Source organism: Dama dama, chromosome 16 (assembly GCF_033118175.1).
Source record: "Dama dama isolate Ldn47 chromosome 16, ASM3311817v1, whole genome shotgun sequence".
Lineage (NCBI taxonomy): Eukaryota > Metazoa > Chordata > Mammalia > Artiodactyla > Cervidae > Dama > Dama dama.
The window spans coordinates 40,333,149-40,346,240 of record NC_083696.1 but is presented as its reverse complement, the minus strand read 5'-3'; the positions used below and the strand labels follow the sequence as shown (position 1 = coordinate 40,346,240).

Sequence of the window (13,092 nt, the reverse complement as noted above, 5' to 3'; positions counted from 1 at the left end):
CTTTGACATGATGATGCCAAGGTCAAGAAGAAGTGTCAGAGCCTGGCTAGAGAGCCGTCCTGTACCCCAACATGTCTGCATTTGCTTATTTTAAAAAATAAGCCCTCAAGAAGCTCTTCCAATTTGCCAGCCTGGTGACCAAATTCATGGTTTAGCACAGAGCATTAGATAGGATGTACTGGGGCTTTTTGGAGGATGGGCTAAATCTCCTAGCAAAATCCTGTTGGTTATCCCTGTGGGAAAAGTCACCCATATGAGGGTACATGATGCAGGTTTTTAGAGACCCTGTCTTAGGAAGGGAGGGGTGTGTATCAGATATAACGCTGTTAAGGTTTCCTTTTCTTTCCCTCTGGAAACCAAAGTATGGTCTTCGGTCCCCAAATCCTGTCTACATCGTGCTTATATCTGCGTGCTTTACAGACCAGCTGTGGTTCCTCTGGGTCCTTGGAAAGGGCCGTTGCCAAGGGGACCACAGGTGCTGCAGTCCTTGAATCCTTCGCAGGAAGCACTGAGTTGCAATCACACTGTATGTCCGGCCACAGAGTACGGCGGGGCACACAGAGGATCCCCAACATCTGAGGACAGTGGAGCTTATCCATGTGTCTTTTCGTCTGGCACCTCCACCAAAGCCAGGCGACAGCCACCGAAGGTGACAGCAATGTAGCCCAGCAGCTTTCTGAGCTCATCATCAGAGTACCTGTTGGCAAGCTTCAGCCTGAGACCATCTGGTCTACCCTTTCTGTGGATTCAACGACCAAAACATAACAGTCCCCTCTGGGCGTCCAGGCTCCTCACCTTTTTCTGGAAGCCCATGGCGGGGATGTTACATCTCACGGCAGCATCTTCCTCATGATTGCAGCCCTGAGACTCAGCATTGAACTTGCAGTCTATGAGGGACTTCTCATTCCCCGTGCACTCGATTTCATTGAGGTGGATGGGTCCTATCCCTGGGAGTGAAAAATGAACATGCACTATGAAAGCTTCCACAAGAAAGTTTCTACAATGGGAAAGGAAGTCCCAGACAGTAAGAACATGCCTCTCCCATCCTCAGAATGCTCCCAACTGCCTCCCACAAGAGCTCAAGGACCCAGGCCTCTCCTACCTGGAGAGAATGTTGTCTTGGGAGTCACTTCTCCCACCAGAACAAAGGTTATTACTAATTTATGTGACCTTGACCAATGCACTCAGCCTCTCTGAATGTTGGTTTTCTCACTGAAATAGAGGAGCTGATCTAGAGGGCATCTAAGTTCCCTTCTCAACTTGTACACTCTGTGTATTGATGAATCCTAAGGGGGCAACTCTCACAGGGTAGTCAGACTCCCTGCAGGAAAGAGATGGCATTCTCAGATTGGATGATCTGAGTTACAGAAAAGAATTTTAAAAATAAAGATATGAACAAAGCATGAGGAAATCACAAAATTGCAATGGATAGTCCATTGTGTGGGCTAATACCACCCCCAGGCCTGCAGGAAAGAAAAGTGCCAGTCACTCAGTCGTGTCTGACTCTTTGTGACCCTGTGGACTGTAGCCCACCAGGTTCCTCTGTCCATGGAACACTCCAGGCAAGAATACTGGAGTGTGTGGCTGCTCCCTTCTCCAGGGATCTTCCCAAATTAGGGATCGAACCCAGGTCTCCCACATTGCAGGCAGATTCTTTACCATCTGAGCCACCAGGGATGAGGGGAGGATGTTAATATCTGGTCCAGGAGAACAAAAGAGCTTTGTGGGGAGGTCACCTGTTAAGAGCGGTTACCCTCAGTGAAGGGACACAGCGACCCGCAGGGAGAATAAAGACCTAGCTCCTCCCCACCTCCAATCGCCCCCAGTGTTCCCTGCTGGCCACACCCAAACCTGCCTCCCAGGGCCCTGAACCACATGGGCAAGGAGGAGTGTGGAGCTGCAGGGGCAGATAGAAGACACCCACAGGGACCCCTAATGCGCACGTGGGAAGCTTTCCGTGCAGGCACTGGGATGGCAAGGGGGAAGTCCCCACTGCTGGGGAGAGGGAATTCCCAGCTTGTCAGCATTCAACTCAACTCACCTCACAAAACCACGTCTCCCCTGTCTAGCCCAGCAAGCTGGACCCAGGCCTAGCTCTTTCTGGGAGCTCTGCGCTGCTCCGACCCCACCTTGGAACCTGCCCTGATCCGTGATCTCCTCTCTCTCTTGATCTTCACCATCATCCTCTGGTTTGGGTCCATCCCTCAGCACTCATCTGATCCCATAAAACCTCCCATCTTTATGACGACCCTCCCCTGACCCCACACCTCCTTCTGGCCTGTCACTTTCCTCCCCTTCAGGGAGAACTTGAAAGAGTCATTTGCTTTTGTTCTTTCTGCTTTCAGCAGGAGGACCTTTCCTAATCTGCTTCTCTACAGCATCTCCCTAACTCAGGAAGCAGCACCTCCATCCTCCTGGTTCTTGCCAGAACCCAGAGGCATCACCTCCTCCTCTTTCATCCACAGACAAGCAATCCATCATCATGTCCTATTCACTCCCCCCAAATCTCAGTGCTTTTCATTTCTGCCACCACCACACTCATCTAACTCTGTCACCTCCTATTTGGACAAATGACATCGCTTCAAGTCTTCCTCCTACTTGCTTATTCCAAAATATTCCCTACACACAACCCAAGAGATTTTTTAATGCATGTTTAATCATGTCACTCCCCTGTTTTAATCCCTGTAATAGTATCTCACTGCAGTTCAGGGTACAATTAGTTCCCAAATGGTTCAAACAGCGACCAGCCTCCACAAAGTGTCCCAGCTATGCTTGCTCCTCCCCAGCTTGACTACATGTCTCTCCTTTGGCTATTCCCTCTGCCTGGACCCTCTTCCTCCTTCTCCTCAGCAGTTAGCTCCTGCTCAACCTTCAGGGCTCAGGTCTGACGTCACTTCAATGGCACAGCCTTTCTAAGCCTCATCTAAGCTGGGTCCCTTCAGATCACCTCCACTGAGCACTCCACTTCACGCTGTATTCTGGTGGCTCTCTGTTCAATGTCTGTCTGATCCCCCACTGGGCTGGAGGTCCCACAAGGGCAGGCATTACATCTATGTTCCTTGGGGATTACCAACCAGAGATTAGCAAATAGGAGGTGCTGCAAACAGTGTCTGAATGGACACCCTTGACTTCAGTAAGTGTCTGTTGATTGTCAGCCTCTGTTGGGGACTCACAGAGGAATACAACAGTCCCTGTCATGACAAGCTCACAGTTCGTGCCTGGAGGATGTAGACACTTAAGACAGACTTGTAACATAATGTGGTACATGATAAAGATAGAGGTGACTCTCTGCACTTTGGAGCCCTAAGGAGGGACCCTTGGCTCTGGGTTTCTGGAGACACCTAGGATCTAGACTCTGAGGCCAAAAATTAACTTCTAGGAGCAACCCACTGTAATGGGTAAGAGCCAAGTTTCCATTTCCTTGGAAATTCATAAATGAAGAAGCTTCCAATTCCTTGGAATTTTATAAAATTTATAAAAACACATCAGTCAGGACTTGCCTGATGTTCCAGTGGTTGAGAGTCTGTGCTTCCACTGCAGAAGGCACGGGTTCGATCTCTTGTTTGGAAACTAAGATTCCACATGGCACATAGTGCAGCTCCCCCGCCAAAAAACCCCCCAACAAATACATCAGTCACTAGGGCTAGAAACACCCAAGGACTCAGAGCAGAAACACTGCAAAATACAGATTCCAAACAGAGACTCTGAAGCAAGCAGGGCCATGGCTCATGAACTAAGATGGGCTCAGAAACAGGCAGCAACCTAGGACTTGGACGTGCAGTTAGAGCAGAGGCTTGTTAGATGATTATGAGGATGATGGTGATGGTGGTGGTGATAATGGTGGTGATGGTGATGATAATGGAGGCGACAGTGGTGATGATGATGGTGCTGGTGGTGATAGTGATGATGGTAGTGGTGATGGTGATGATGGTGGTGGTGGTGATGATGGTGATGAGGGTGGTGGGGATGGTGGTGATGGGGATGGTGGTGATGATGGTGGTGGTGATGATGATGATGGTGGTGGTGGTGATGACAATGATGGTGGTGGTGATGATGATGGTGGTGGTGGTGATGATGATGGTGGTGGTGGTGATGATGACGGTGGTGGTGGTGATGATGGTGATGAGGATGGTGGTGATAATGGTGGTGATGACAATGATGGTGGTGGTGATGATGATGGTGGTGGTGGTGATGATGGTGGTGATGAGAATGGTGGCAGTTGTGGTATCATGATGGTGATGGTGGTGGTGATAATGGTGGTGATAATGGTGGTGATAATGGTGGTGATGACAATGATGGTGGTGGTGATGACGATGGTGGTGATGGCGGTGCTGATGGTGGTGGTGATGAGGATGGTGGTGGTAGTGGTGATGGTGATGGTGGTGATGGTGGTCGTGATGATAATGATGGTGGTGGTGATGATAATGATGGTGGTGGTGATGGTGGTGGTGATGATAATGATGGTGGTGGTGATGGTGGTGATGATGATAATGATGGTGGTGGTGATGGTGGTCGTGATGATAATGATGGTGGTGGTGATGGTGGTGGTGATGATAATGATGGTGGTGGTGATGGTGGTGGTGATGATAATGATGGTGGTGGTGATGGTGGTGGTGATAATGGTGGTGATGACAATGATGGTGGTGGTGATGGTGGTGGTGGTGGTGGTGATGATGATGGTGGCGGTGGTGATGATGGTGGTGATGAGAATGGTGGCAGTTGTGGTATCATGATGGTGATGGTGGTGGTGATAATGGTGGTGATGACAATGATGGTGGTGGTGATGACGATGGTGGTGATGGCGGTGCTGATGGTGGTGGTGATGAGGATGGTGGTGGTAGTGGTGATGGTGATGGTGGTGATGGTGGTCGTGATGATAATGATGGTGGTGGTGATGATAATGATGGTGGTGATGGTGGTGGTGATGGTGGTGGTGATGATAATGATGGTGGTGGTGATGGTGGTCGTGATGATAATGATGGTGGTGGTGATGGTGGTCGTGATGATAATGATGGTGGTGGTGATGGTGGTGGTGATGATAATGATGGTGGTGGTGATGGTGGTGGTGATGATAACGATGGTGGTGGTGATGGTGGTGGTGATAATGGTGGTGATGACAATGATGGTGGTGGTGGTGATGGTGGTGGTGATGGCGGTGCTGATGGTGGTGGTGATGAGGATGGTGGTGGTAGTGGTGATGGTGATGCTGGTGGTAGATGGTACTAATATTTACTGAGCACTCACTATGTTTTGGATTCTGTCATAAACACATTGTTTATATTAACTCATTTCATCACCCCAACAACTCAACAGAGTGGACCCCACTGGGGACCAAGGATAAAGTAATGGCCCAACAGAGGAACCAGGACTCACACCAGGCAGCCTGACTCACAGCATGATTTTGCTGAGCTTCTGAAGTTCTTTCAGGAGAGTCAGGGGAGGAAGTCCTTTGCTGGAAAGAGCAGCAGATTGCTCTGGGAGAGAGCTGAGCAGCTGAAGTGCCTATGTTCTCCATCGTCTAAGTGTGCTCCTTCTGCCTCCTCCCTCCTGGAACACCTCCTCCTTTCTGCCCATCTAAGTAGAGGTCTGCCTTCAGGGAGCACTGTGAGTCCTTTCTCCTTGTGGCTCAGCCTGAACAGCCTCACTCTCATCTGCAGCATTTACTTTTTACATCTTTCTCTCTCGCTTACAAGGCAGTGAGCTGCAGCTTCAGCCTTAGAGCAGATTCAGCCTGCGTCTCCTTGGGAAGTGACGGGACCTTTCTGAACTCCACTTTCCCTATCTGTAAAAGGCAATAACAATGTCTCTCTTGTAGGACTGGGCTTTTGAAGACTGAATGAGACCAATTGTGTCAAGTTACCAGGGACTCAACAAATGATAAGAATACTGGGTTGGTCAAAAAGTTCATTCGAGGTTTTCCTAATATTATCAGGATAATTTCTTATATATCATCACCTATTTGTTAGTGTAAAATGCCTTTGGTGCTATTTCTTATTTCATCCACTTGAGGTAACTTCCTGGAGTGCAGAAACCATTACTAGAAATGTCTGCAGAAGAAATGAATTCTCTGTTCCAAGCTCCAGCCCAAACAATACTCAACAAATGTGTATGGACTGCTAAACTCTGAGACTGGACAGGAGAGAAGAGATTAACACAAAAGCCGTAACACTTCAGACTCCAACTAACAACTGCTTGGGGCTTCCCAAGTGGCTCAGTAGTAAAGAATCCGCCTGCAATGCAGGAGACCCGGGTTTGATCCCTGGATCAGGAAGATCCCCTGGAGAAGGAAATGAAACCCACTCTAGTATTCTTGCCTGGGAAATCCCATGGACAGAGGAGCCTGGTGGGCTGCAGTCCATGGGGTCACAAAGAGTCGGACATGGCTTAGAGATTAAACAATTGCTTAGTCTCCTTCTGGCCTAACTGATGTAAACTGATGTGGCTATCTCTAGACATCTGGGGACCAGACCTGGGAGGGCAGTACCCACTTTCCTGAAGCCTGCACATTCATGGCACACCAGGGCAGAGTGCAGAGATGGAAGAGCCAGGATTTCTTACATTCTTCCCTATACCACCCAGTTTTGCCGTGAGTCGAGCAAGGTGTGAGGTGTTACTGAAGAATACCTGCCTGGATGTCCAGCCGAGCTCGCCCAGCAGTGTCTGTGAGCTCCTAGCTCCTTTTGTTGATCTGGGTTTGACCCGCTGCATCGTGAACCCCAGCTTTCCCCTCATCCTGGGTTCTGGACTGTCCATCCACTCACTATGCCTCCTCCAGCTCCACCTTGGCCTTGCTTTTCCCCAACCTGAACCCTGTGACCATAGGCCCGGGGCAGGAGAAGGATGTGAGACAGAAGCCATGGCCAACCTCTCAGAACAATGTTATGACTTTGGACCCACCATCAACTGCAGGTTGCCATTAGTTCTTGAAGACCACAGTAGAACAGACTCGGACAGTGCAATCTGTTCTGCGTGTTAGCACTGTTTCTGGAGGCTTTTTGTTCAGGCTTTACGTGCACAGCATATGCTCTCAGTATTTCTGATCAGAGATTTCAGGCCAAAGGGTCTGAAAGGGACTGATCTCGAGGGGCTCCATCCAGCACAGAGGCTGCTGCCTCACTGAGCCCCTGGAATGTGGTCAGTCCAGACTGAGATAGGCTGCAAGCACAAAACGCATCCTGCATTTCAGAGAGTCAGTACCCCACCTGCAAACTATCTCATTAAGAGCATTTATATTGATCAAATGTTGAAATCAAGATATTCTGGAAATATTATATATATTATTAAAGAAAATAGATTACTTAAAAGAATTTCACCTGTTCCTTTTTATTGATTCTTTACATGGCTACTAGAAAATAACATTACATATGTGGCTTCAAATAGTTGGACATGACCAAGTGACTAACACTTTCCGTTTTATGTCTATGGGATAGCATCAGTCTGGAGTGTTAGAATTTTCTTTTGGCTGCACTGCTTGGCATGCAGGATCTTAGGTCCCCAGCTAGGGATCAAACCTGGGCCCCCTGCAGTGGAAGCACAGTCTTAACCACTGGATCACTAGGGATGTCTGGGAGAGTTGGAAATTCTTGACCAAGTGGTTGTTCAACTGATCCTGCTTGTGCAACTGGAACTCATTCATTTATTCTTGATAAAATGAATATCCCCAGAGCACTATAGGGCTTCCCAGGCTGCACTAGTGGTAAAGAACCTGCCTGCCAATGTGGGAGACAGAAGAGACATTGGTTTGACTCCTGGGTGGGGATGATCCGCTGGAGGAGGGCATGGCAACCCACTCTAGTATTTTTGCCTGGAGAATCCCATGGACAGAGGAGCCTGGTGGGCTACAGTCCATAGGGTTGCAAAGAGTTGGACACGGCTGAAGCAACTTAGCACACACATACACAGCACACACAGAGTGCTATAAGCTGGGCACAGGGGGAGGCGGGTGTGTGAACAGGTAACTGGAATCCAGATGTGTTCAGGGGATCTCAGAACACAAAGCGCAGTGCCTGACTCTGACCTAACGCTGGTGAGAACAGGAGGCTGCAGCCAGACAGAACCTCAGACACTGTGAACCCAGTGAAGAATCTGAGGCCCAGAAGGTTGCTCAAGGTCACCAGGCATGTAGGTGGCAGGGCCGGGACCAGGACTCAGATTGCCTAACCCTCAGCCCTTGCCCTTTCTCCACCGTCGCTGTAGGTGTGGTCATTTGGTCCACAAGCCACAGCCTGAGCTGAGGACAGACGCTGTCTGCTCCTCTGTGACTTGACATTGAAAGTGGACTTTTCCCTTCCTGCCTACCGGAGGTGGTGATCCGTCCAGCATGGCAGCAGGTGATAAATCATCCAATGGTTCTTTCAAGGACAGCACTGACAATGCCAGCTGTCTCTTTCTCCAAGAGTTCCGTGGGCCCTTGGAAACGCTTGGCTGCTCCGGGCAGTGAAATAATTAGGTCAGACAGCACACACCCATGAAAAGTGGAATGTTTATGTCATCCAGTGCTTGCTCACTCCTCGGAGTGAGTGGTCTCTGTCCTGGGGGCCTTGGCAGACCACAAACCAATGCACTAGCCAATAAGTACAATGGACTCCGGGGCTATTTGAGGCCCAAGGGAGCCACAAGGAGCTCACCACGACAGGGAAGGAGGAGGAGTGTCATGTGGGGTCACTACCAGTTGGAACTCAAAGTTCAAGTCCATCCAAGACCCTCAAACTTCAGTGGAAACACCTGGGAAGCTTGCGGGGGTTGGAGAACAGAGGTAAGAGATGCTCTGAAGGCAAGCAGGATGAGACAAGGTGGGGACGAGGGAGAAACCTACATCTGAGAGTTAGAAGATGTAGGTTTCCACGCTTCTCTGCCACTAACCATGGGTGTGGCCTCAGACTTGCTCTCTGGAGCCTCAGATTTCTCATCTCTTGGACCAGATGACCTCTGAGCTCTTCTGCAGCAATGCCATCTATGATTCTAAGACTCTCTCGGGTCCACTGGCTATTATTTCCTTCAGGCTGTGATCAATGACCTAACCACATTCCTTTCTACAGGGCGACGGCCCTATGTCTGACAGCGTGGAAACATCCTCTCCCCACAGGACAGGACAGCCCACCCTCGCCTGCAGCCCGCTCTCCTTCCTCCCCACCCTCTACAAACCACAGCAATCCCCGGGCTGCAGCAGCCTCCCTGGGGGTCAGTGGTGAGAAGATTCCAGAAGACTGTTCTCCTCTGCTCAACACAGTTCTCTGGGGGGAAGGCTGGATGCTCTCTGGGCTGCAGAGTCTGGAGCGAAGATTCCATTCTCTGCAGGACAGGGGCTGACACCGAGCAATGGTCTTCACAGGGCTCGGAAGAGAAAGTTACCTACTGAGCTGTCATATCATGTTTACAACATTCCTCTCAACAGGGTGACGGGCTTGAAAGCCTCCTATACTTTTGCTCCTTGCTCAGAAGAAAGATTTGTTTAGGACACTTAACAAAAACCAGGCCCCTTTTTTTCTTAGCAGCTCAAGACACTGGGTGAAGGGCAAACTGTTCCCAACCTCTGGTGGCAGGGAGAGAATGTTCATAGCGCTAACCTAGGGGGGAAAAGTAAGATTTGGGATTCTGTGCCTGGGGTAGTCCACAGCCTCATGAATTCCGAGTTCTTCTCCTGGAGAAAGGGCCTGGAAATTCCAGCTTTCTCAGTGGGGCCGTGGGGAGCACTGGGTTAGGAGTTGGGAAACCTCTGTTAGAATATCCAATGGTTGCTAATATGTTGTCTTATCTTGGTTGTTTACTTCCTTCTCGGGGCCTCAGCTTCCAAATCCATAAAATGGGGACAATGTTCTCTAACACCCTTCCAGCTTGAACTACCTGGAGAGAGGTGTAGGACTGTCTGACACAGCAGGGGTGCTGGATATGTGGGTGTGCAGTCTGTCGTGTCCGACTCTCTGCGACCCCACAGACTGTAGCCCGCCAGGGTCCTCTGTCCATGGAATTCTCCAGGCAAGAATACTGGAATGGGTTGCCATTTCCTACACCAGGGGATCTTCTCAACCCAGGGATAGAACCCGCGTCTCTTATGTCTCCTGCATTGGCAGGAGGGTTCCTTACCACTAGCACCACCTGGGAAGTAGGTGCTGGAGGGAGGAGGCAAAGCCAGAGGGACTGGAAAGGACAAAACCAGCCCAGGCTGGGCTCCCACGTGATGCTTTCTGTGAAGAGAGGCCAAGGAACACTCTCCCCACGCCTTACCTTGCCCCAGCCGGGAGCCCGTGATGGCCTCTTTGGCACTCCCGAAGCCCAGCTCTCTGCAGACCACGCTGGCAGACACCAGGTCCCACTTGTCGTCGCAGATGGTACCCCATTCTCCATTCTTGAGCACCTCCACGCGGCCCTCCCCGACGTTGGCGCCACCTCTCAACCGCACCAGGGGTTGCTGAAGAGATACACCGTCTTGCTGAGCACAGCCTGCTGCCCTCTCTTCACGATGCCCCCCGCCTCCCCACTCCAAACCCAGGCACCAGACTAGGAGCTGACAGCGCGCCGTCTGAGCGAGCGTCTGCGGAGGGGCCGGGAAGCGCGCATGCTCACTGTGTGTCCAGCGCTGCTGCAGGCTCCCCTTGCAGTCTTTGTCCTGGACCACGGGCCGCCCCTCAGGGACTCTCATCAACCCCTCGTCCCTGTCCATCCTTGTTCTAGGGCCTAACCACTAGGCCCTCCCCTCCACGCCCTCACTCCAGAACCTGAAGCTTCAGCACTATTGAAAGACGCTCCTACCCACAAAGTCTGCAGATTCCAAACGCTCCTAATTCTATCAGACGGGTAACAGAGTGCTTGTCCAGCCCTAGGGGAGATTCCGGGGCACTAACGTGATCACACCGCAAGAATCCTGCCCTGCAGGCCCATGAGAGGCAGGAGAAGGAAGACAGAGGGTGAGAGGGCGGGGCCTGATCGAGGCAGCCAAGACTTGGAGTTCTGCCCAGACAAGGGGATGGGGCGCCTCCCACTGGTTACGACCGACATCTGTCCTGCAGCTGGACTTCGGCCTGGTCACCACTCCTGCTTCTGCCACCCCCGACTCTACTCCAAGCCCAGACCAGCCCTTCAGGAGACACAGCCCCGCCAGCTATTCAGAGAGAGCAGGTGGTTACAGTTTGTTGTTCAGTCACTAAGTCGCCTCCCACTATTTTGTGACCCCACGGGCTGCAGCTTGCTGGATTCCTCTGTCCATGGGATGTCCCAGCAAGAATACTGGAGTGGGTTGCCATTTCCTTCTCTAGGGGATCTTCCCAAACCAGGGATTGAACCCCCATCTCCTGTGTCTCCTGCAGGTGGATTCTTTACCACGTGCCACCTGGGAAGCCTGGTTATAGTTTAATTGCCCCTAATTGCTCACCATTGGCCTTGAAGCCTTAATAGTCTTAGGGGGTTTATTTATAATTGCACAGGAGTAAGACCCACTCTTCACAAGCATCTTAATCCCACTGGATCATACCTTACAAGATAGGAGATGGGTCATTTGACTCCCATCTGCCCACATACCCTGCTTTGCATCCGTTTCTGTGTGTGTGTGTGCATGCGCACATTGGGGATGGGTAACTCAGAAGGCTGTGAGGCTCTGAACGATTGCTTCTATTTGATTCAATACAAAGGGAATGTGGAGTAACTGCAGCCCTTCTGTGTGTGTGGGATCAGACCAGAGTCACTGTCCTACTTTGGCCTCTGCAGTTCACAGCCCCGGACTCCATCCCACTCACTGATGGAGGCATCCCACTTCCATCCCACCCCGGAATGAGGCAGGCCTGGTTGGTGGTGGCGTCTTTCAAACATTAACATATACCAGTCACCTTGAGCTTCCCTCGTGGCTCAGTCGGTAAAGAATCTACCTGCAATGCATGAGATGTGGGTTCGATCCTTGGGTTGGAAAGATCCCCTGGAGAAGGGAATGGTAATCCCCTAGAGAAGGGAATGGTAACCCTCTCCAGTATTCTTGCTTGGAGAATCCCATGGACAGAGGAGCCTGGTGGGCTACAGTCTACAGGGTTGAAAGTGTCGGACATGACTGAGCAACTAAAACCACCATCACCTCTAAGAAAACCACCACCGGTCACCTTGAAAGCCAAGACATCAAACAAGAGGCTGTGTCTCCATCTTCCAGTCAAGGCCTGCACCCCAGTTTATTGACCTGGCATAGAGGGGGAAGAAAAGAGGGACAGGGAGGGGCTACAAAACCCCTCACTGGCTTCAGGAATCTTCATTCTAGCTTTAGCAGAACACGACAAATACAACTGCTGCATCCAGCCAGACGGCTGTAGAATCATGACCTTTCCCATCCCCCACTTCCCTTCCCAAGCTGCCTAGCCAGATTCCAGGGTCCCCTTCCCATGGAGCGGACTGTCCGTGACTCAAGCTTGTGGGAGGCAGAGTTCCAAGTAACCTCACCCCATCTAGCAGTGGCCAGGCAGAGTCAGCTGGCCCTGGAGGAAAAGAAAGAAGGGAAAATGTGATGTAAGCCTCGCTTGATCTTTTTTTTTTTTTAATTGGTTTGTTATAACTTGATTCCTCTGCTTTCAACCACACAGTAAGAGGAAATCCAAAACAGTAGGACCTGGTATTCTGGATGACACATGAGGCAAGCTCAGAGGCTCAGGCTGAGACTGTGGAAAGGATGTGGCCATCAAATCATGTGGCTGGGGGGGGGAAGCGAGGGGCCGTGGAGGCTGGCACTGTCCAGGTGTGCCTGTGTGGCCTGCCTGCATACGTGAGATGTGTGGTCAGGTCTGTGAAGTTTGGAGGCCCCTGTGGGGCAGGCTGAGGGTGCGGGAGGGCTGGTTGCTAGCCAGAAGTGTCTGGAAGACACCCCAAAGAGTTCCCACATCCTCTGGTCGATGCCTGGACTTGCTGCATTCATCTCACGCCTTTATTTAAGGCTTATTCTTTTGTCCAAATATACCACCCCAGCCTTTCCAAATATAGCATCCAAAGCTGTTTATCTGGTTTCTGCATCAGTTTCCCGTTTCTACTGGATAAGTAGATAGGGGCTCACTCCCTATCCATGAGCAGGTTGATAGATGTTGATGGAGAGGAGAGATTGGAGAGGGAGATGGGGTGGGGGGCTTC

At 50.9% G+C, this 13,092-nt stretch overlaps 1 protein-coding gene across 1 annotated transcript in view; it reads right to left on the bottom strand.

Annotated features, from left to right (window-relative positions):
- LOXL2 (lysyl oxidase like 2) overlaps window positions 1-13,092 on the bottom strand; it is a 109,330-nt gene that overhangs the window by 32,274 nt on the left and 63,964 nt on the right. Inside the window, exons 6-7 of the mRNA XM_061163883.1 lie at window positions 10,225-10,408; window positions 796-947 (exon numbers count right to left, since the gene is read on the bottom strand). Of these exons, the coding sequence (XP_061019866.1) occupies window positions 796-947; window positions 10,225-10,408 (336 nt within the window). The remainder of the gene's footprint in view (window positions 1-795; window positions 948-10,224; window positions 10,409-13,092) is intronic.